Source organism: Polyodon spathula, chromosome 30 (assembly GCF_017654505.1).
Source record: "Polyodon spathula isolate WHYD16114869_AA chromosome 30, ASM1765450v1, whole genome shotgun sequence".
Lineage (NCBI taxonomy): Eukaryota > Metazoa > Chordata > Actinopteri > Acipenseriformes > Polyodontidae > Polyodon > Polyodon spathula.
In genome coordinates this window covers 6,648,457-6,669,921 of record NC_054563.1, presented here as the reverse complement: position 1 = coordinate 6,669,921, position 21,465 = coordinate 6,648,457, and the positions used below count along the sequence as shown (strand labels likewise).

General features: G+C 39.0%; 2 protein-coding genes and 3 non-coding genes across 5 annotated transcripts; all 5 read left to right on the top strand.

The window, feature by feature from the left end:
• Window positions 1–336: 336 nt before the first annotated feature.
• Window positions 337–11,199, top strand: LOC121302711 (NACHT and WD repeat domain-containing protein 2-like). Its single transcript, XM_041232803.1, has 7 exons — window positions 337–951; window positions 2,188–2,276; window positions 4,168–4,284; window positions 4,951–5,154; window positions 5,311–5,455; window positions 5,747–6,312; window positions 6,494–11,199. The coding sequence occupies exons 1-7, from the start codon at window positions 846–848 to the stop codon at window positions 10,226–10,228; spliced, it is 4,962 nt and encodes a 1,653-aa protein (XP_041088737.1). The 5' UTR covers window positions 337–845; the 3' UTR covers window positions 10,229–11,199.
• A 2,428-nt stretch (window positions 11,200–13,627) lies between these two features.
• rps3 (ribosomal protein S3) lies at window positions 13,628–20,325 on the top strand. The gene is made up of 7 exons (XM_041232830.1): window positions 13,628–13,724; window positions 14,762–14,892; window positions 17,175–17,268; window positions 17,706–17,800; window positions 18,856–19,043; window positions 19,434–19,635; window positions 20,255–20,325. Exons 1-6 carry the CDS (start codon window positions 13,695–13,697, stop codon window positions 19,631–19,633), a joined length of 738 nt encoding a protein of 245 aa, XP_041088764.1. The 5' UTR covers window positions 13,628–13,694; the 3' UTR covers window positions 19,634–19,635; window positions 20,255–20,325.
• On the top strand, window positions 18,390–18,537 carry LOC121302956. The gene has a single exon (XR_005947741.1). It is a non-coding gene; the product is annotated as a small nucleolar RNA SNORD15 (small nucleolar RNA).
• On the top strand, window positions 19,081–19,228 carry LOC121302954. The gene has a single exon (XR_005947739.1). It is a non-coding gene; the product is annotated as a small nucleolar RNA SNORD15 (small nucleolar RNA).
• Window positions 19,792–19,939, top strand: LOC121302955. Its single transcript, XR_005947740.1, has one exon. It is a non-coding gene; the product is annotated as a small nucleolar RNA SNORD15 (small nucleolar RNA).
• Window positions 20,326–21,465: the final 1,140 nt, after the last annotated feature.

The window sequence follows — 21,465 nt, the reverse complement described above, 5'->3', positions numbered from 1 at the left end:
TTTACCAGCTTCAGCAGTTGGTATTATATTCACACAGGGTCGCATTGTAAGTAATATTCTGCGGTTGTCCTGGTTCAGTGCCAGATACTGAACCTGCAGGAGTTGCGCACTAGCTTTGTGTGTGTTAGAGTTATTTTACAGTAGCTAAATATACCGTACTGCTACTGTAATACGTGCTAGGATTTAAAGGTCTATGGATATGGAGAAAATACAAACATGTAAATTTGGGCATTTAACTTATTGGTATCTATTTGAATTACGTAAGCAGTGGTTGATCTTAATCCCAATAATATATATATATATATCATCAGGAAGGATCCAAAACGTACTTGATTATCTTTCGTTTACAACATCGCTAATTAGAGAGGAGTGAGTGGAGAGACAACTCTTTTGACTAGTTTCACAGAACCCGCTTTTAGGTAGTCCACGATTTGTCTGTTCGAACCTGCTAGTTACAAGATCTGCTTGATAAATGTAGTAAACAGATATTTTAGTGTAAACTTGATTCTGACTTTGGTACCGTTTTTAGATATAATCATTTTATTCAATGCTCGAGCAAACACGTCTTTTCAGATCCCAACACACATGGTACAGCAGGTTGCGTTTCGCTTTAGTGACGGCGGAGAGATTAACTAGCATTTCCGTTTCACTTTTACAAATAAAACAACAAACAGTTCATGTTGGGATTTAGATATCGCTGAAAAAATAATGATGACAGTTTCCTTCCTTTTGTAAAACAGCATTTTCCACTTTCAGCATTCAACGTCTTATTTCAGTGCAGTGTTGGGTTCTTGTTTTCATGACTAGGAAATTGTAAGGTAGGAGTCCCAGCCACGTCTGGACGGATGGATAACTCTATTAGAAAAGCACTTTTGAATGGAGATTTCTCCAGAATACCTTCAGAAATTATTAAATCCTGCATTAAAATATTTCTGTGCGTCGATCCCCAAGGTAAGTTTAAAAGATTGCTTTATGGTGATGTTTATTTTTGTACTGCGTGGTCGCCTTCTAGTTTAGTAAATCTACATTTTAATTTCAAGACCGTACGCTGTTAGTGTCGTAGTTGTACACATCATAGTTCTAAAAAAAAACTAAATGAATGTATTGTTTTTGATGTGGCAAGTAGACTTTGCTACGTTTTGGTTGTTTTGGCTATAATTCACAACTAGTCAATGCAATTTTACAACCATGGCTATAGTAATGGTTTATTTCAAATGTTTCACTAACATATTAAATGCTTTTTATTATATCTACGCAGTGTTTAGTGTTTTAGTTGTATTCGTTTTTAAATGTAATATATAATACCTGTTTTATTCATGTTAAAGTACTATATAATAACTGTTATTCTCATTCAGTAGAAGTCGATCCTAACCCGCACGTGTTCCTAAACAGGTCGACTCATTGAATGATTCACATTTCATATTGCCTACTGAATGGGTCTTCCTGCAGACAGTCCCACGTAAAAAATAATATAACACTAGTTTCCTGTTGGATACTGCAGTACATATACAGTCAGAAACTTAAGTGTTTTTGGACGGACAGGTGTAGTGTTAGAAAGTGTTACATCGTCAGAATGTGATGCGCTGAGTATCACTTTTTAACGGGTACCTCTAAATAACACCACACCTGTACTTTTTTTTTTTTTTTTTTTTTTTTTATACGAGGTTCTGAAGCATTGCGCTTTGGTTGTGTATTTTTTAGTTATCATTTATGCAATACCTAGCCTACTGCCCGCACGTGTTCCTAAACAGGTCGACTCATTGAATGATTCACATTTCATATTGCCTACTGAGTTCTTCCTCCGCACATCTACACTATGCTGCTTTATATACTATATATACTATATATATATATATATATATATATATATATATATATATATATATATATATATATATATATATATATATATATACACACACACACACACACACACACAATCTAAAATAATGTTAGTTATCTAATTAGAATTAAATTACGGACAGTTTTACCAGTTATCTATAATGTAACCCTGTTTTTTTGTAACTACAGTAATAAAGTAGAATTGTACAGCTGTAAATCTTGTGACACACGAAAAAACTGTGGATCTTGCGACTTAAAAAAGTGATTATTATCATTAACACAGGAAAACATTCGCTATTATCTTTTCAACGCCGTATTTCCCCAGCACTTAATGTTTCATTTTAGATTCCGAAAGTGGAAGGAAAGCATTGAAGGAGACGGTCTACCCAAAAATAAGGGAATATTGCAGATCCAATTACGGTCTTGAATTCAAGGTAATACGACATTTGCATTGCAAATAAAGTAATAGTTTGGGCTGGATTGAATGGGTTTGGTATACCTAACGTGAATCATTATGGATAGCTCTTAATATGCATGTAACAGCTGTACATATATTCTTATGTTTTGTAGTGAAGCATAAGTAAGAATTGTAAATATTGTGATGTATAGTAAAGCATATTAATGAAGATGGTAAACTGTAGTGCATGCATAGTATAACCATGGGAAAAGCATGGGAAAACTGCAAAAGTACTGTGCTAAAATAACATGCCAAAATACTGTGTAAGCTTTATAAGGGGTACCTACTGCTTTCATAATGCTCAGAAGGACAAGGAGACGGGTTATATATCAAAAGTCATGTGTGTGTGTGTGTGTGTCTCTCTCTCTCTCTCTCTCTCTCTCTCTCTCTCTCTCTCTCTCTCTCTCTCTCTCTCTCTCTCTCTCTCTCTCTATATATATATATATATATATATATATATATATATATATATATATATATATATATATATATATATATATGTGTGTGTGTGTGTGTGTGTGTGTGAGAACATAATGTAATCAAAGAAACTACAAAATGATATTGCAAAAGTCTGCCAGAAGCCATCAGTAATATTTCAAGTTAGATTTCAAAATGTCCCATTTGTCCCATTTTTTGTCAGTTTTTCACTGTATATGGAAAACTGCAAAGCGGTAGGTAATTCATTATGCCAACATAACATTATTCAGCATTTTTTATTCGCCTTTATGAAGCACAGTGTGTGTATTCTGTAGGGGGGAGGCAAAACGTTTGGTCATAGCTGTTTATCTCTATTCATGGATGAGCGAGCCATTTCAGAAAGAAGCCTGTAAATCTCCATTCATTTAGCAGCACAGTGCAAGTAAAAGCCTGCATTAGCACAGGTCCCACAGCAAACAATGGGCACGGAAAATAAGCTGCTTCACAGATGCTCGGCACCAGAATATAATAACAGGGTGTTTGATGAGCCTGGGGCTAGACTCAAACCTGTAGCTGCTCTTCATTCGTATCCCAGTATCCGCCCACACTGGCTAACCTGAGTGCAGATGAGTCATGAGCTGGAGAAGGTCACTCGCTCATGTAAAGCGTGATTGTGTTGAATTTGTGTGCTGGATGCCAATGCTCTTGAACACACGCATGTTGAGTAAGGGATGAGAAAACTGGCTTTTTATTTTTTTGTTTTTTTTTTTTTTTTTTTTTTTTTTTTTTTTCCTCTCTCTCCAGATGTTTTAATTACAGTTTCCTTTAAATGCATTTTTTGTCTTTTTTACATGGAACATATGCCATCTAGTAGATGGCTCTTGTAATTGCAATTTCAATGGCTTTGATTTTAATGCTATAATAACCCTTTTTAAAAAGTCTTTCATAGTAAAAGCATAGCAAAGTGTAATAAAGTATAGTGAAAGCATGGTAAAATATAAAAATACGTTATAAAACAGACAGGTATGGTAAATCATATTCATGTTCAGCTATGGCCAAATGTTTTGCATCACAATAATTTTAGGATTGAGACATAATTTAAAAAATAAATAAAAAAAAAAAAACAAAAAAAAAAAAAACATAATTTAGATCTTCATCATGTAATCAAAGCAATTACAAAATAGTATCGCAAAATACCAGTAGTACAGTATTTCATATTAGATTTCGAAATGTCACATTTTTTATATTTTTGTCAGTTTTTTGTTATGTATGGAGACTACAAAGCAGTATGTAATACAATATGTTAGCAACCAAATTAGTAGGGTGATACAACACTTTTGGCCGTAGCTGTATATACATAGTGTAGAGACTCCCTCCCACACGCTCCACACAGTGCATATAAGCTGTTCCTGTGTTGATAAGCTGTTCCAGTGAAAGTGTTCTCTCTTCAGGTGATTGACGGCTATGAGGGATTCGATCCTGACGATGTACTAGATTGCAAATTCCGACAGTTTCGGTTGAAACTTTTAGAGGACTGCATTCAAAATTCAGCTGGCCCTTGCTTTGTGGTAAGTCTCTGAAGCCTGCTGACACTTGTCAAAACGTTTGCAAACAATTAACTAGTTTATTTAATACGTGTTTTAAGTTGTCAAGACTAAGTAGTTTGTTTTACTTTATGATTGAGTGTCACTGGCATGGATATGTTTATACGGGTTGCTGTGAGTGAGATCTGTTTTACCAGAATTTAACTTTTTCCCTTGTCTTCCTACTGCTTCTGCTGAACTACAGTTGTTCCTGAAAGGAATACTTCAGCATCTACATTTTCCCACTATTACAATTTTCACAGAACATACAAAATAGCATATTAATATTAAGACACTAATATTAAGAAAATGTAAATGATATGAGGTTACGTGTACAGATTTTCAAAATGATTTTATCCAGTGGAATTTTTTATATCTGTTCTGAGCTTCAGAAATGATAATACGCATACAGTACCTGTCTTTAGCATCCCTTTTTGTTTTGCTGTTCATCTTTTTTGACTCCCAGAAACAAGTTTTTCCTACCACCATAAGGGTTCACTTCCTGTGACCCCACCTGACCCCAGAGTGTGTAAGGCTCATATGGGGTCCTATTACATGCAACTCACAGCGTTATGACAAAGACCCAATACAGTTTTTGAAATGTAGCGTCTCGTTGCTATGGTAAGGCTTCCCTTGTCTGTTCTGTGGCAGGCTCTGATTGGGGAGCAGAGCAGTGGCCCGTGTCTCCCGCAGGAGATCGAGGTCTCGGAGTTCGAGGAGATCCTGCAGATGTCTCAGCAAATGAGGGTTAGTACCAGGATCCTGGAGAGGTGGTACCAGAGGGACGAGAACGCCATTCCACCAGCCTATTTCCTGCGAGACAAACGGGACCTACTGCACAACTACTACAGCCAAGTTAGTTTAGTCAATATATTAACAGTACTTCCTATTAAATTACAGTGCACCAATTCACTATATATATATATATATATATATATATATATATATATATATATATATATATATATATATATATATATATATATAGGTTTCAATTTTTATTTTTCCTAGGCTGATATAAAAGCCAGAGAAGTTGATCGCAGTGAGTGGCAAGAGGCCTTCCAGGAAATGAAGATGATTTTTGATGCCATTGTATCTAGGTGTATTCAGAAAGGAAAAATCACCCCTGAAAGAGGACACAAATACTTCACCTCAGGTAACAAAACAGAGACGCTTTGTAAGTTAATAGACCGCGTGTAAGATGAGCAGGATGTATAAGAGATGTAATCTCCTGCATCTTAGGCAAAAGGAAAGCTCAGATGCTCAAACTGTGCAGTGATGTCTCTTATATTAAGATACACACAACACGTGATGTATTTAACATAGATCCTGTACTCAGGAACGACCATTAAACATGAAAAAGTGTTTTGCTGTTCTAAGATTTACTATTTATATATTACAGAAGTTCTGCTGCATAGTAAATACTTTTTATTTTTTTTCCTGAAAGCACTTGAAGATGAACTTCGATTTGCACTTGAAAACCGCCCCAAGGGGGACTTGCAAAGATGCCTGTGTTATGTTCACAACATTCCCATCCAGAGTCGACACCGGGAGAAGATGTCGCAGAAACTCGATCCCATCCCGGAGTTTCAGAAGTACCACAACCTCAAGTCCTATAATATGATGCGTCGTCTCCGAGATGAATTCCTTCCTTCCATTGTGACATCCTCCCAGCTGCGGGTGTACACCTCAAACAGTGGCGTACACCAGGGCAACACCAAGGAGAGTATGCAAGAGCACACTAAGGAGCTCTGCAACCATTTCTACTATGATATGCTGAGCCTGATTGACACCGTAGTCACAAGAAACACAGAACACCTCGACTCGCTCACTGAAGAAGTCTTGCAGCATGCCTCTTTGTGCAATATTTATGGTGGCCTTTACAGGATAGAATGTGGGGAGGTGGAAAAGGTTAAAAACTACATATCCCAGAAAGAGACCAAATACCCACTCATTGTCAGTGGGGGGCCTTGCACTGGCAAAACAGTGTTCCTTGCCCACTGTGCCAAACAGGTATTATTGTGAATTTTACAATGTTGCTGTATGACATGACATCAGTACATAGTGAATCCTTTTTCCCATTATATATTATAGCATGTTAAGATGTTTAGTTAAAGATATAGTATGCCACGAAAAAGTGAAGATAGGTATAGGCAATTGACAAACTTTTGAAATATATATATCTTTTTTTCAGGTGCACACTTGGCTGAATGGCTGTGATCCAGTAGTAGCTGTTCGTTTTTTAAGAAGAGACACTGGTAACCTGAAACAGCTTCTTTCAGGAATCTGTCAGCAGCTGGCAGTAAACTATAACTATCCCTCGATGGCCTGCTCCAATGACGTCGGTCAGCTAAAAGAGGACTTTGCAAACCTTCTTGGAGCATCGTCCTTACAGCACCCTCTGGTGTTGATTTTAGACGGGGTGGACCAGATGGCACACACTTACGAAGCTCAAAGTATGTGGTGGCTTCCAAAGACCTTACCGCCTTCTGTTAAACTACTTATTTCCACAGCCCCCAAAAAGTCTGCCGTTTTACAGGCCCTCAAAACTCTGTACCCTGATCAGTCTCAGTTCCTCGAAATGGGATACAAAGAGAGAAAAGACTGCAGTAAGATGCTAACAAAACTCCTTTTGGCCTCAAAGAGGAGAATCACATCAGGGCAGCAAATATATGTCAATGAGGCCCTGAAGGGTTGCACTCTGCCTCTGTATGTTGAGTTGCTCAACAGGGAGGTGTTTCACTGGCATTCGCAGTCAGATGTCACAGAGGAGTCTTTAGGAAAGAGTGTCCACGAGAGCATTGAGAGGTTCCTGCACCATCTTGAGATGAAGCACGGGACAAAGCTGGTCTCCAAAGCGGTTGCCTATCTGACAATCGCAAAATCTGGAATCACAGAGAACGAACTTGTTGACATCCTGTCAACAGACGATCATTTCCTGTTTCGGTTCCTCCCCAATGAAGACATGCCTTACAAAGTGAGGGTGCCCGATTCAGTAGTGGAGAATCTGTTGTTGGATCTGAAGAGTTTTTTGGTGAAGCGGTATCTCATGGGGTTTCAGGTGCTGTGCTGGACAAATAGACATTTCCCACTGGTTGTCTACAAGCTCTACCTCAGTGGAGAGGAGGCAAGGCAAGAGATGCACAATGTGACATCCAACTACTTCAGTGGACGATGGGCCTATGGCAGAGCCAAACCCTTTGTCATCAGTCAGGACTTCTTTGCACAAACCAAAGTAGCACAAGCTTTCCGAAATCCACTTCCATTAAAGATTGACAGGCAGCAACCCTCCCAGCCCTGGCTCTTCAGCTCCCATTGTTTTGCTAAGTTCGCTAACGTGCGGAAAATTAATGAACTCCCCTTTCATTTGAAAGCCAGTGGCAGGCTTGATGAGGTGTGCAGAAGCACCTTTATGTGCCTCTGCTTCCACCAAGCCATGTTAAAGGCCGGTCAACTGACCAACTTGATATCCGAGCTGGAAGAAACCTCCCTGCTTGCCTTTGGAAAAGAGCTTAGGCTTTTAGCCAGCATCTTTAGAAGTGCTGCTTGCTTACTTCAGACCTCTCCTGCCAACCTGACTGCAGTGATTCAGACAAAACTGCTTCCATTCCTGGACATATGCCCAAGTTTATTAAACTACGTTAAGCAAATCTATCAGGAGGGTCTGAGGAACTCTGCCTTGGCTGTTCTGCACTCCCCTGTTATGAACGTTCCTTCCACATGCACTTTACTGTCAGCCGTGGAACTGTCTCCTATTGTTGCAGTAATAGAGACAGAATACGGAAAGATAATTGTGATTCTAGAAAACGGCATGCTGTGGACATGGGGCGAAAACATGTCTGGGGGTTTTAAACTCATGAACTCAACTGGCATTAAGTTGTCTGGGGCCAAAAGTGCAGGGCATTTTCTTTTGCTGTCCACAGAATGCAACAGGTTATTGCTGTACAATCTGTCCTTACCTTTACTACTTTGTGAAGTAAATGTTCAAAGATCTGTCATCCACAGCACAGTGGAAACTTTGGAACAAGTGAAAGGCTTTGCAATAAGTAGCACCAGCTTGTATGGTTTTGTATGGTTCGAGAACATGTCTTATGTCTGGATTTTTGACTTAAGTACTGGAAGTCAACTTGGCCAGCTAAATTGTCAGCATGTTGTTATGTGCCTGTCCTGTTCATCTGATTGTAGGTATGTTTTCTGTGGACAGCAAGAAAGCACAGTTACAATCTTTGATGTCCATGAAGGAGGTCAGCACATTGCTACGGTTACTTCAGACTTAAAGGGAACATTCATCCTTTCGTTGTTCCACTCAGAACCGGAAATGGAAATGTTCTGGGTCGACAACTTTGGGAACATTATTGTCTGGGATATAGAAACAATATCCGAACCCCAGCTTGTAAAAGAATTCTGTAATCCAGAAGACCTAGATGAAGTCATGACAATTGAGTGCTCTGCCGAGAAGCGGATTCTCCTGCTGTGTAAGAGGGAACACATTGTGATTTGGGACACTTTCAGCTGGATGATAATGGATCAGTTCAAAGCACCTCTGAACAGCTTGTTCAGCCATGCCGTGCTCTCAAGGAATTGTGACATCATTATAGCTGCTTTGGAAGGCTGTTGTTTCCTACTGGTATGGAAAAGAAACACAGGGCAGTGTGTTCTGACCCTCAACATCGGCCACAACCAAATACTAAAGCTTGCAAAGAACCACACAACCCTGGTAGCAGTGACAGCAAATGGATTCTTCACGTCTTGGGACCTGGATCTGGTCCTGAGCGCCTCCTTGGTTTCCAAGACTGGACTGAAAATCAAAGAGGTCCTAGTGACCACACAGGGGGAGCACTTTTACACTGTAGATGGCACTGACATGATCTTCAAATGGAACACACTCACTGGTCGTATCGAGGCTTATTTTGAGCATGAAGACCTTGTCGATAGCTCAGCACTCACCATGACTGGTGAGTATCTGGTGACTTCAGAAATCTCTGGGGACATTTATGTCTGGAATACCGAAACTGGAGAAAATCTGCATCGTATCCGCTGTGACCATGTCTCCAAGTTGCTGATTACCCCCAACAGCCATTTTGTGGTGTCCCTCTGTGAAAACAATCTCTCTAGGGTGTGGAATCTTACAAAAGCACACATTGTGTGTAATATTCATCCCTACTTGAAGAATGCAGTTATCACACCAGAGAGCACCTTTGTTATCGGACACCATAAGAGAGATCTGCTGGCTGTAAGCTTGTGGTCTGGTTGTATAAGCAAGAGATTCTCATGTGCTAGCCAATCAGAGGTCACTGCCTTTCAGGCGTTACTGGACTATCCTGATTATGTGGTCCTAATCACCTCTTCAGGCTGTCTTTACACCTGGAACGTGGTAGAAGAGACAATATACCAGCAAGTGAAGCTGCCTGAAAACTGCTTAAGCCAGCTGGAGGCGTTTCAGATTTCATCCAATGGAAGGTATGCCGTCATCTCCGTAGCTAGCATGACGATCAACATCTTAGATACTCTAAATGGAAGCCTGTTTGCCTTGCGGGCCAAAGGTCCAGTCTTGTATGTTACTTTGACTGTAGACGGCAGCTACGTTGTCTTCATTTGTGATGCTGAACAATGCAGCTGCAGCTGTGACTTTCACACCAAGCCTGTTCTCAATGTTGTTCAAGTCTCAGATATGGAAAATATTGGACAATGTTACCTGTGCAAAGAGCCGTCCACTATGACTGTTTCTGACAATCTCAATGTTTATGTGGGATTTGAAGATGGAAGTACTGGGATTTATACTGTTGCCACCACTGTTGATGGCACTATTAAAAGCTGCCTGAGTCAAACTGGTAACAGTGATAGCTGCCTTTACAGTGAACACAAACAGTGGCTGGGCAAGGAGTCACCAAATATTACATGGAGGGTGTCCTCTACAGAGCTATTGTAGTTTAAATTATTTCCTCTCTTAATAACATCTATACTCTCTTTGTGTTACAAATGGCCTTAATTATGCACGATTAGTACACCATCCCCTCAGTTTATCGCTGGCATCAGGGACCAATATAAATCCGCTATATAACGAGGTAACTGCTAGCTATATCAAGACACATATAGAGAAAATAAGATAATAAATAATCTAACTGTAATATGCATTTAATGATTTTATTTTGATTTTTACAGATTTACTTCAGCTGCACTTTGCTCAGCAGCTTTCAGTTTTTTTTTTCTGCAGACTCATTCTTTCGTTTAGACATTTTCGTTGTACACAGCCAGTACATTTTCAGTTTCTTCGTAATCTGTATTTCAAACACAAATAAACTACTGTTTGGACAAGACATTTGTGTGGGGTCATCGTGTGGAATGATTGAACTTCAATGAAAGGACCAACTCTTAAGTCTTAATTTGAAAAAAGTATTACAAACAAAAAGCCTAAACGCTGAAAATAGAATAGAACTATTTACAAGAGTATTGAAGCCATATTAACATAATAATAAAACTGTTTGAACTGTTACAACAGGATCTGAAAGATAATACATAATATATACTGACAAGTTTAAGTTAAAGTGTCAGTAGATAAGTGTTCTATAAAGGCAGAACTATTAATTGACTGAGGATTGGAACAAGATTGGGAGTGCCAGCAAGCAGCTTGTGGACTATATACCCCGAAGGGTCTGCGCAGCCATTAAAGCAAATGAAAGCCTACAGAATAGTAAATCTTGTTTTTATTTCAATTAAAATATCCCTGTATTTTCATTGATTTCTGTCCTGGTTATTACCCAGTATGCAAAAACGTAGGGGGTTCTTCATATTGCCCAAGTCTGTATGTCAACTTCTCTGTGCCTCACAGTATCGGACGGTAGCCATCTTGCTTTTACAGTTACAGATGTACAGCTGTAACTATGAAACTGAGTGACCAATTACCTGCAAAATATATATAGATATAGATATATATATATATATATATATATATATATATATATATATATATAGATATAGATATATATATATATATATATATATATATATAGAGAGAGAGAGAGAGAGAGAGAATTATTATAACATGGGAAAATGACATATTGTTATGTATTTATAAAGTAAATGTATCTGTGGAATGGAACAACCCATTTCTTCGATCTCCACTGCCCCTGCAAACAACCTCTTCACAGATGCCCTCCCAGGACTCTCTCCATTATTTCAGAATATTTTAATGTTTTCCATTTTGTTTCATCTTCTTTGTTATTATGGGTAATCTTCATATATCCAGTCTTCAGTCTTTCTTTTTTCTTTTGTCCGACACTGCTCACCAGTGCGGTCGATCCCCTGCCACTGCAGATTGTCTGTGATTTTGTCAAACACTTTTAAATGCCTAACTGTGGCTGACAGTTGCTGTTGAATGTGGTTTTAAGTCTTCCAGTTGGTTTTGAAGGATTACACAGAAACCGAGTCCCTAATACCTTTTGGAACTGTTCCAGAGTTTAGGCTCTTTGTGCTCCACCAATAATCCAATATATTGAGACTGCAGGGCACAACTGTCTCTGCAATATAAGCAGGAGCAATCAACCCTATATCGCACAAGAAGCCAATTAGGTGTTTGTAAGATGGAGTAATGTGCTCTGCAGCCCTAGGTTTTTGTTAAAATACAAGCTGCAGCCTGTTCACAACCCCACTAGAGAGGCCAATGAAAAGAGCATTGCAGTAATCAATCTGGGGCCATGACAAAAGTATGAACAAATCTCTAAGCATCAGCCAAGGTCAAGCAGGATCTAAGTTTGGATATATTTCTGAGATGAAAGTATGACATTTTAGTAATACTGCAAATATGACTGCAAAAGTAACCTCTGGGTCCAAAATGGCTCCCAAACTGCGGACCTCTGTGCGAAGGTCAGTAGATACATCATCCAGTGTGATGTTTAGAATGGATTCATTACATAGTTCATGTCGAGACCCAAGGACCATAAGCTTTGTTTTATCATTGTTAAATTGTAAACATTTTTACCTTACCTTATATATCCCAAACCAATGAATTTTAACTTGTTTTGTTCTATTACTGAATTGTTTTAAATAAAGCTGCAAATATTTGGAAATTGTTCTTTATTTCCACCTCTTTTATACTTGATCTGTCAGTGTTGTGCTATGTTTATTAAAATCATATGTTTTTGAAACCCAGTGAGACATTTCTGGCATTATTTATTTATTTATTTATTTATTTATTTAAAATAAATAAAAGTACTACTATTGCCCAGTCTACTTACTAATCTGTATTCCTTAGGGCCTAGTTCCATAATACAGACAGCTGTGTCATTAGCAGTTGTTTTCTATAAAGATGTAAATGTGCAGACTATTCTTCTAGGCTTTTATTTTATATACCTGTATATGTGATGTAGTGTACAATGTGGAGTCTCTTGGCAAAACAATACATAATAATTTTTATAACCCTTTCCAAAGTTTCTTTATTGCATTTCCTGAAAGCTGTACAGTATCCTTACTGTTACAAAATAAAATCACAAGCAAAAGGTAATACCTAAGTATCCCCTTTTCTATCTGCATGATTATCGTGTATTTTTGTCTTTTACAATGGTATACTACAGTCATTTTTTTATAAGGGTAAACCAAGGTTTTACATACAGTATTTGCATATGTTGTCTCACAAGTTTAAATAGTATTCTACTGTTTATTTTTCATTTACCTGCCACAATACTATAAATGAAGTTACTGTGCTACAGGTATTATTAGGACCCCACATTCTTTGCCGCACATAGGAACTATATGGTGAACTACAAGATCAGATTTTTATTGCAGGCAGTGTTCAAATATGTTTAATGTTATTCTGAGAAGGTATACTATCACATCATAACCAACACATGTACTAGAGAACTACAGCAAAACCTTAATTTACAGTTGTGAACGTGGCCACCTGCGCTTACAGGCTAGTATAGCCCAGATCATGTGTGGTATTCCAATGCAAGGTAACGAGAGAGGCACGTCAAATAAGCAGCCACAGATACCCAGTACCTATTGACAGGTTTATTTAAATTACTAATATATCCAGTTAGACCAAATTAACTCATATTCACTGTTACTATAATGTAGTGTGTATTTATCAAATGTGATATTCGAATATTTTCATAATTTCTATGAGTACACGTTTTTATACGGGTGGATGCAGAAGGCATAATACGCAAGAAGACAATGAGAAATAATGCCGCCCTTTAAGAAGCGCTATCATCACTCAGTGCCAGAGACAACCACAGAAGCGCTGTGTGGATTTAATTGCAAAAGAACAACTTTCAACAAAACACTACGATTACCATCACGCACTTTTGGACCCAAAAAAACGGAAGTCATGGCAACTGGCCTATAAAACAACTTCCGCCGGAAAAGAAGTCCCTTTCCTTTCAGCGGCACGAAACAAAATGGCGGCACAGATCTCCAAGAAGAGGAAGGTAGGACGACAATTTAAATAAAAGTTGAGGAAAACCGTGAGTAAATTAAAAAATGATCCAGTGTTAGGGTGTGAGGCGAGCTTGTAAATGTCCTACCTCAAACAAAGCCATGTTTTGCTGTTTTCTGTCCGAGGATTGTTATTGATTGAATCTGACTATGTGTCCCTGCGTTAAACATGTCTGGTAATGCCTGCGCTTATGTTATGGCAGTTTATGTTAGCTGTGTTTTTAGGTGTATTTTTCTGTCTCCAGTTGTGTAAGTTAACTGCTAAACATTTAACTCTAACGCAACAGTAGTTCTGCAAAATGTGACAGCTGTAGTGTGTTAAAAACACTGCTTTTGCTGTATATGAAATAGGCCTAGGCTTTGGTTCTTCTCTCCTAATTAGTTTTAAAAAGTACAGCAATAGATATGTATTCATGCTAAATCTGCATTTATTTGTTGACTAATATGCAGTTTACTTTTTTTGTAACGTATTTAAACCAGTTCTTTATTGGTTTTTGCCAGATGCTTTTATTATTCAAGGCGGTTTGCAGGTGTTACAAGACAATAAGAGGGTTACAGTGCAAAAAACAATATTTAAATAGTGGCGTTTGCAGTAAGTGCAAATACTACTAGACTACAATATGAGAAGTAAAACATCTAGGGTTAAGACAAGTTGTATCTACGATGACAATAGTAGTGCGTTAGCTGAGCATTCGGTAACATGGTGCTTAGGTCAGGCAAGTCCCGTTTGTTGTAGGATGCAATGTGCTGTATAGGATGACACATTCTAAACTTGCAGACCAAGTCTCTGTCAAATCCTGGTGCTGTCTGCATGCAAAAACTTTTTTGTTGCTGCAGTTGCAGGTATTTAGAAGGGGAATCATTTGCTCACCTAGGTTTAGATGAAACATCCAAGAGGACTACAACTTTTATGGAATGTTAAAGCAAAAGAAATGGTTATAGAATTGTGCTTCCACATTTGAATAATCTTTCTTGGAGGGGATAACTAATGGAAATGGCGGAGAAGCTGTAATTTATTTTTTTCTTGCAGTTTGTTGCAGATGGCATTTTCAAGGCCGAGCTGAATGAGTTTCTGACCCGTGAGCTGGCTGAAGATGGCTACTCCGGCGTGGAGGTGCGTGTTACCCCAACCAGGACTGAGATCATCATCCTAGCAACAAGGTAATAGGTGATTCTGTTGCTGTGCAACTGACATTAACCTCATCTCTATATGAAGTTCGTAGGGGTCCCTTGTTTGGTGTGGATAAGGATTTATTTACAGAGCTGCCTTTGTGGTGGTATATAAATTGCACATCAAACTGTGAAATATTGAGGTATAGTAAATTAACAATTTACTGTCAGCGTGGTAAAATTGCTAAATATCCAAACTTGAAATGAGGGGTCAACCACCTTCCCCTTCAAAAGTCTTTATAAATTAAACCAATGAGCCATATGTAGTTTCTACGCTCTTGAAAGGGTTGTAAAAACGTGGTGTGCTGTGTTCACACTGCAGCAGATGGGATTAGACCCATGACAGTCTCTAATCTCTTGTAATGGACTCTCATGTAAGTTAAGGCCCCCTAACGTGGATACCAGCAAAACACCAGATATATTTGGTTAAGTCTACAGTTTGCTGGAGTACATATTTAGTACATTTTGCAGATGTACTTACTTCAGTGATGACTGGATGACGAGTCTGAGCCCCTGACATTTTGTGTCTTTGGGAGCAGAAGATGGTGCGTTCTGCATCAGACTTCTGTTCCCTTTGCACTTAAGAAGGAGCTTCTGAAGACTGATACACGAGGCATTTGTCTGAGAAGATTGCATTTGGGGAAACAATTCCTCAAAGTTAGCTTCAACAAACCAAAGGTGCATCAGAAAGCATTTTGTTAAATATTATTTAACAAGAGTTTTCTTGGTGACAGATGCTACTGTCAGCTAAATTGGGTAATGACTTAACTGTAGGGTTTACATCATTGGAGACAAACGAAATTTTAATCTGCATGAAGGACCTGTGCAGTTTGAAAGCGTGTCTTAACTTAATGTTGGTTAAGTCAAAGTTTTCAGTATTAGTCATCTGTGGTTCAGTATAGAGTTAAACACAATATTGCAGTGTAAATCTTTTAACATTCGTTTGAATTCAGAGCTTGAATTTCATTTTTGTGTGCTGTTGGGATTTCGCCCCTATGCTGGGGATTCTAAAATTTTAGGGTTGGTGTGGCAAAAAAGGCACTTTTGCATATAAAAATATTACTGCATCGTCATTCACATTGGTGTTGCTTTGAAATACGCTGCTTTCGGGAGACCTAGCAGCTGTTCATCCCTGTGAGAGAGCACTCTCCATTGCTTTTGCCATTGCTTGACGTGAAGTTTTTGCTGCAGCAGAAGAAAGGTGCTTTTCTTTTAAACCAGCGTTCCTTTTTTTTTTTTTTTAAACTCTTCACATTCAGCCTGATTTCCAACAGTTCTCATTTCATGTATGTTTAACTACTGGATAGTTTGTACTGCATGCATGTAACATCAAATGAAAGGCCACAAAATTCTTTCATGTCATGAAAGTTGCAACAGGACCAGGCATACTATGTGGTAGAGATGAGACTATGTAAAAAAAAAAAAAAAAAAAAAAAAAAAAAAAAAAAAAAAATATGGATAAACACTGCACCATTGAACCTCAATATGACATGAATGGGGGAGCTGAGCTAAGCTTTCAGGCAAATCCAATACTGCCCCTTTGTCTGGCTACTACAATGATGGAGCAGTAGACTCAAAATGAAACCTAAGCTGTGAACTCTGTCATATGATGAGAGGCTTAACTTCAGGTGATTGTAGTTCTGGCTAGGAGCACTGCACACACTTGTCTTTGGGAAAACCCCAACTCTGTACTTTTAAACAAGCCGTGAACCAGGCGCCTGAATGATATGCGCGCAGATGCCCAAAAAAGGAATGGGGCTGTATTTTAAGGTTTAAAGCGAAAGTCACCGCTTGCAAAACAACACCTAGATAAACTTAATATCATTTTTTTTTCCCCATAATTGTTTACTTACTGCAGTATACCGATTTTCTATAATGCTTAAAGAAACGACAGAGAATCGCGTACAAGAGAATAGTCTTGCTGCACTTAAAATACTTAAAATATCCAGCACTATTATTCATTTATTTATTTATTTTAACCAAAACTAATGTGGCTGATGGTGCTTTTGTCAGTGACAGCCACTTCCTCACAGATTGTTGTAGCATTTCGGGCATTATAAATTTGATAAATACAGCAGCTTGGTATCTTAAAATGTCTCTGCGGGATTTTCCTGCCCAAAGTTGCAGATATGCTGGAGCAACTTGGAAAATGTGCGATTCCTGCAGTCCCATGTTAAAATCAAGCCCTGGAATTTAATACAATCGTGGCATACACTATCATGTATTGGGAAAATAAGTACAATAAATTAATTATACGTATGTTTTTTTTCTAGGACTCAGAATGTGCTGGGTGAGAAAGGTCGCCGTATTCGTGAACTGACTGCTGTTGTCCAGAAGCGGTTTGGCTTCCCAGAGGGCAGTGTAGAAGTGAGCTGCAGAAATTTGTTGAATTTCTCCTTAAACTGTCATAGTTGCTAATCATTCATGCCTTCTAAAGGTTCACTTTTGAAAATCTTGGTGTGGTCTTTTGAAATCTCTGTTGTAAAAGTAAGCAGAGCAAACATTAAGTAACTTTTTCTTCAGTGATGACTGGATGACGAGTCTGAGCCCCTGACCTTTGGTGTATGGGAGCAGAAGGTGGTGTGTTCTGCATCAGACTTCTGTTCCCTTTCCACTTAAGAAGGAGCTTCTGAAGACTGATACACGAGGCATTTGTCTGAGAAGATTGCTTTTGAGATCAAAATGATTGTCTAAAACAGATTCACACTTGTGAAGCGACAAAACACTCTGTCAAACTTCTAAAGCACTTAGAATAACACTTGCAACACTTGTTCCTGATGTAATTAGTTATGTTCCTTGTTTAGCTGTATGCTGAGAAGGTTGCCACCAGAGGACTCTGCGCCATTGCTCAGGCAGAGTCTCTCCGCTACAAACTGCTAGGGGGTCTGGCTGTGCGAAGGTGAGTGGAGCTTCGGGAACAGAATGGATTTTCTGTAAGAAATTTCTCCATTACATTTTCTATGGAGGCAAAGAGATTGGAGTAGTGTGAAGTTTTCTAAAGGTTGGTTCATACTTCTGTCGCAGATGAGTCGGATACATGCACAGACAGCTCTAAAAGCTGTGTAGCTTCATGCCGACCATGCAGCAAATATTGTTGTTCTTTCAGCATTATCCGACCCTATGTGATTTCAGGTCGCAAATATACAAGAGACCTGTACAACGAACGTAAACGCACATTGCAAGAGTGTGGGTGATGTAATTCCGACCCGTCACACAGGATCAGAGACCCTTGACTGACCAGAAATTGTCTGTCTGAAGTATAAACCAACCTTGGGTTCTAACAATTCTTCGATTTTGTGATGTAAAAGTATAGGTTTTATTAATCGCGTCTGGTGTTTAGGGGCCGTTAGATAAAAAAATAAGTTTAGTTTTAAATGGTTGTAATCGTGGTAAAATAATCACATGGTTAATTATGGACTCTCACAACGTCATTAGACATGTACTGTGTTCCGATGTTTGATGTGAATGTTTTGGAATGTCAGTGTTCCCTTCAGTGATGATACGATGACGAGTCCGAATGGGGCATGCCCTGCTTCAGGTGTCCTGGCCCAGAGGCACGTTCTGTGCCCCTGAGTTCAGGCTTCTGAGCAGAATGTTTCTATCGATTGATGACATAGAGGCATTTGTCTGAGAAGGGCTTTTTATTTTTATTATAACAGTAGTGTACCACCTAAATTAGGCTTCTCTATCAGGGTATGTGATGGTGCTGATTGGAATGTTTAACCCTTTCCAGAAAAGTCTGAGTCTTCCTATAGATTGCTATTCTATAAAACTACACATGTACATGTATACTACCTTTTTGTACAGTACAAAACCTATGAATAGAATAATTAATGAATATTAAGTCTGAAATTTGCACACTTGGTCTGTAAATGCTACTGTGTGTATGTATACATATGTTTGTAAAAGCTGAAGGATGACATTTAACTTTCTTTTGCTTATTTTAAAACACAGAGCCTGCTACGGTGTTCTCCGTTTTATCATGGAGAGTGGTGCTAAGGGCTGCGAAGTCGTCGTTTCTGGGAAACTGAGAGGCCAGAGAGCCAAGTCCATGAAGTTTGTGGATGGCCTGATGATCCACAGTGGTGACCCAGTCAACTACTATGTTGATACCGCTGTCCGCCACGTCCTGCTCAGGCAGGGTATGTATTTCCAGGGTGGAGTGTCCCGTAGTGTTCCCTTCAGTGATGATACGATGACGAGTCCGAATGAGGCATGTCCTGCTACAGGTGTCCTGGCTCGGAGGCACGTTCTGTGTTCCTGAGTTCAGGCTCCTGTGTAGAGTGTCCCTATCGATTGATGACATAGAGGCATTTGTCTGAGAAGGGTTTTGTAACTGTTCAAATGTAGGATGTGCCGTTCTAAGTTTGCCCCATACATTTTATATCCCCATCCGTTTGCATTTAAATTAATGTAAATCCTACTCCGTTCAATTGGTTTCTTTTGTTCGCTCTATGGAAATGGCAATGTCATGGAATTTCCCTAAGGATGTGGAATTTAGTTGCTGAGTCTTTTTGTTTGGATGTCGGTAGGTGTGCTGGGTATCAAAGTAAAGATCATGCTGCCCTGGGATCCAAGCGGCAAGATCGGCCCCAAGAAGCCCCTGCCTGATCATGTCAGCATTGTTGAGCCCAAGGACGAGGTTCTGCCCACCACCCCCATCTCTGAGCAGAAGGGAGCCAAGCCAGATGTGCCCGTCATGCCCCAGGGAGGCCCAATTCCCTCTGCATAAGGGTATGTAGACCTCTTGCTCTAGAGAAACAGGTGGGTGGAAGGGTGGGGACTGAAAACTTATCTTGTCTACTTTAACTCCCTTAGGAACTTAATTCCCTCATTCCTGTTCTGCCTAAAACATTTAGTTAACTCCTCTACTGGGTGTAGATAGGCTCCCTTCAGTGATGATACGATGACGAGTCCGAATGGGGCATGTCCTACTACAGGTGTCCTGGCCCAGAGGCACGTTCTGTGTCCCTGAGTTCAGGCTCCTGTGTAGTGTGTCCCTATCTATTGATGACATAGAGGCATTTGTCTGAGAAGGATTTTAGTGCTGCAGTGTTTACCCCTTACATCCATATAGGGATATCAAACAATCATCTGCTTTTGTCCAACAGAACTTAATCCTGTAGGCTGAAGATATGCCAAGTCTGCTTGTAAAGTTGTCCAATTAAACCCTGCCATGTTCAGTGTGTTTTCACAATTTGACATTTTAAATGCTTTAAACCATACAGCTGTAAGAATGGTACAAATATTCAGAAGTGCCATGAAATAAAAATAGATAAATGCACTTTACAGAGATTAATCAGAGTAAGCAGTATAACAATTGCTTTTATAACTTTTTCATCTTGTCTTGCAGGTATTCATTAACGCAGAGATGAAGTCCCTGGAAATTTTCTTTGTAAAAATTTCAATAAAACAGTAAAAGACTTTTTTGCTTGTTTTGTCATTTTATACCAGTCTAAATGTACAGAGAGGCCCCCCTCTTTCCACCAGTACCTATCTGCTGTAGTTTTACATATAGCATGTCACACTTGCATTTGAACTTTAGAGAATTGCTTACTCAATTTACCATAATTTGAGTACATCAGTATCTGTATATATGGGGGGGGGGACCTGTCCATATTTTTACATGTACACAATGTTGGCTTATTTACATGATTGTAATAGCAAGCGTCCCTGTGAGAGGAGCTTATGAGCATTCTGCAGCCCTGTCCGTACACAACAGTATTCTTGGTCAATTTTTATTAAGTTGTTGCTGCCTATCTCATGAGACTTGTATTGTGAAACCAAGTTTAATTTAAACCCTACTCAACACAGGTATTTATTGTACTTCACTGACAAACTCACAATCTACAAGTACCATGATCATGAATGATTAGGTGAAACACTCCTTTGACTGCCTTCCTACAGTACTGTGCAATTCAGCAATGCATGATCATCTAAAACCTGCTTCATGTATAACAAAGCAAGTGTACATTTTAAATACAGTAGTCTTTAATGTAGTGTAAATTGGTATAGAAAAGTGTAATATTACAGTTGATGTTGCCATGGATGCAATAATATACAGGCAAAACAAAACGCCCAGGCCTATCAGATTCTCATCAGTTTATTTGCTCACTCACATTCCCTTCGGTTTATACGTTGTGTATTTAATGTGGGCATGTTAAACCGGATAATTTTGGAAGGGTAATGAAGAAATATCTGAAAGCCGCTGTAGGAACGGAATTTCCACAAGCGGGTTTAGATATGTACAGTTCCGTGCACATCAGTAAATGCAATGTTTCTAAAAACGTCTGAAATGTGAGTTTGGTAAAGGTTTCGACAACTTCTTTACAAAATCACGTGTCAGAACAGAAGGAACAGCGGTGATTCAGTGTGACACGTCTGCAAGTTTGTAAAATTGTGAAGAGGAAAGAGGTCACCGTTCTATATATCTAGTTATGGCAGAGACGCTGTGTTGGGTATCTGAAGTTTGTTCTCCACAACAAAGGATAGGTTATCGTTCCTTCAGTAATTTATGCCGTTTCAGATACAGAAACACCTGGCAATCGATTACACTCCAAAGTA

Excerpts from the sequence above, each read along its gene's own strand:
- LOC121302711 (XM_041232803.1), top strand. The coding sequence starts at position 846 with ATGGATAACTCTATTAGAAAAGCACTTTTGAATGGAGATTTCTCCAGA. Across the intron at positions 5,155-5,310 it reads TGCACAACTACTACAGCCAA|GCTGATATAAAAGCCAGAGA; the intron begins GTTAGTTTAGTC and ends TATTTTTCCTAG. Across the intron at positions 5,456-5,746 it reads ACACAAATACTTCACCTCAG|CACTTGAAGATGAACTTCGA; the intron begins GTAACAAAACAG and ends TTTTCCTGAAAG.
- rps3 (XM_041232830.1), top strand. The coding sequence starts at position 13,695 with ATGGCGGCACAGATCTCCAAGAAGAGGAAG. Across the intron at positions 13,725-14,761 it reads AGATCTCCAAGAAGAGGAAG|TTTGTTGCAGATGGCATTTT; the intron begins GTAGGACGACAA and ends TTTTTCTTGCAG. Across the intron at positions 19,044-19,433 it reads CCACGTCCTGCTCAGGCAGG|GTGTGCTGGGTATCAAAGTA; the intron begins GTATGTATTTCC and ends GGATGTCGGTAG.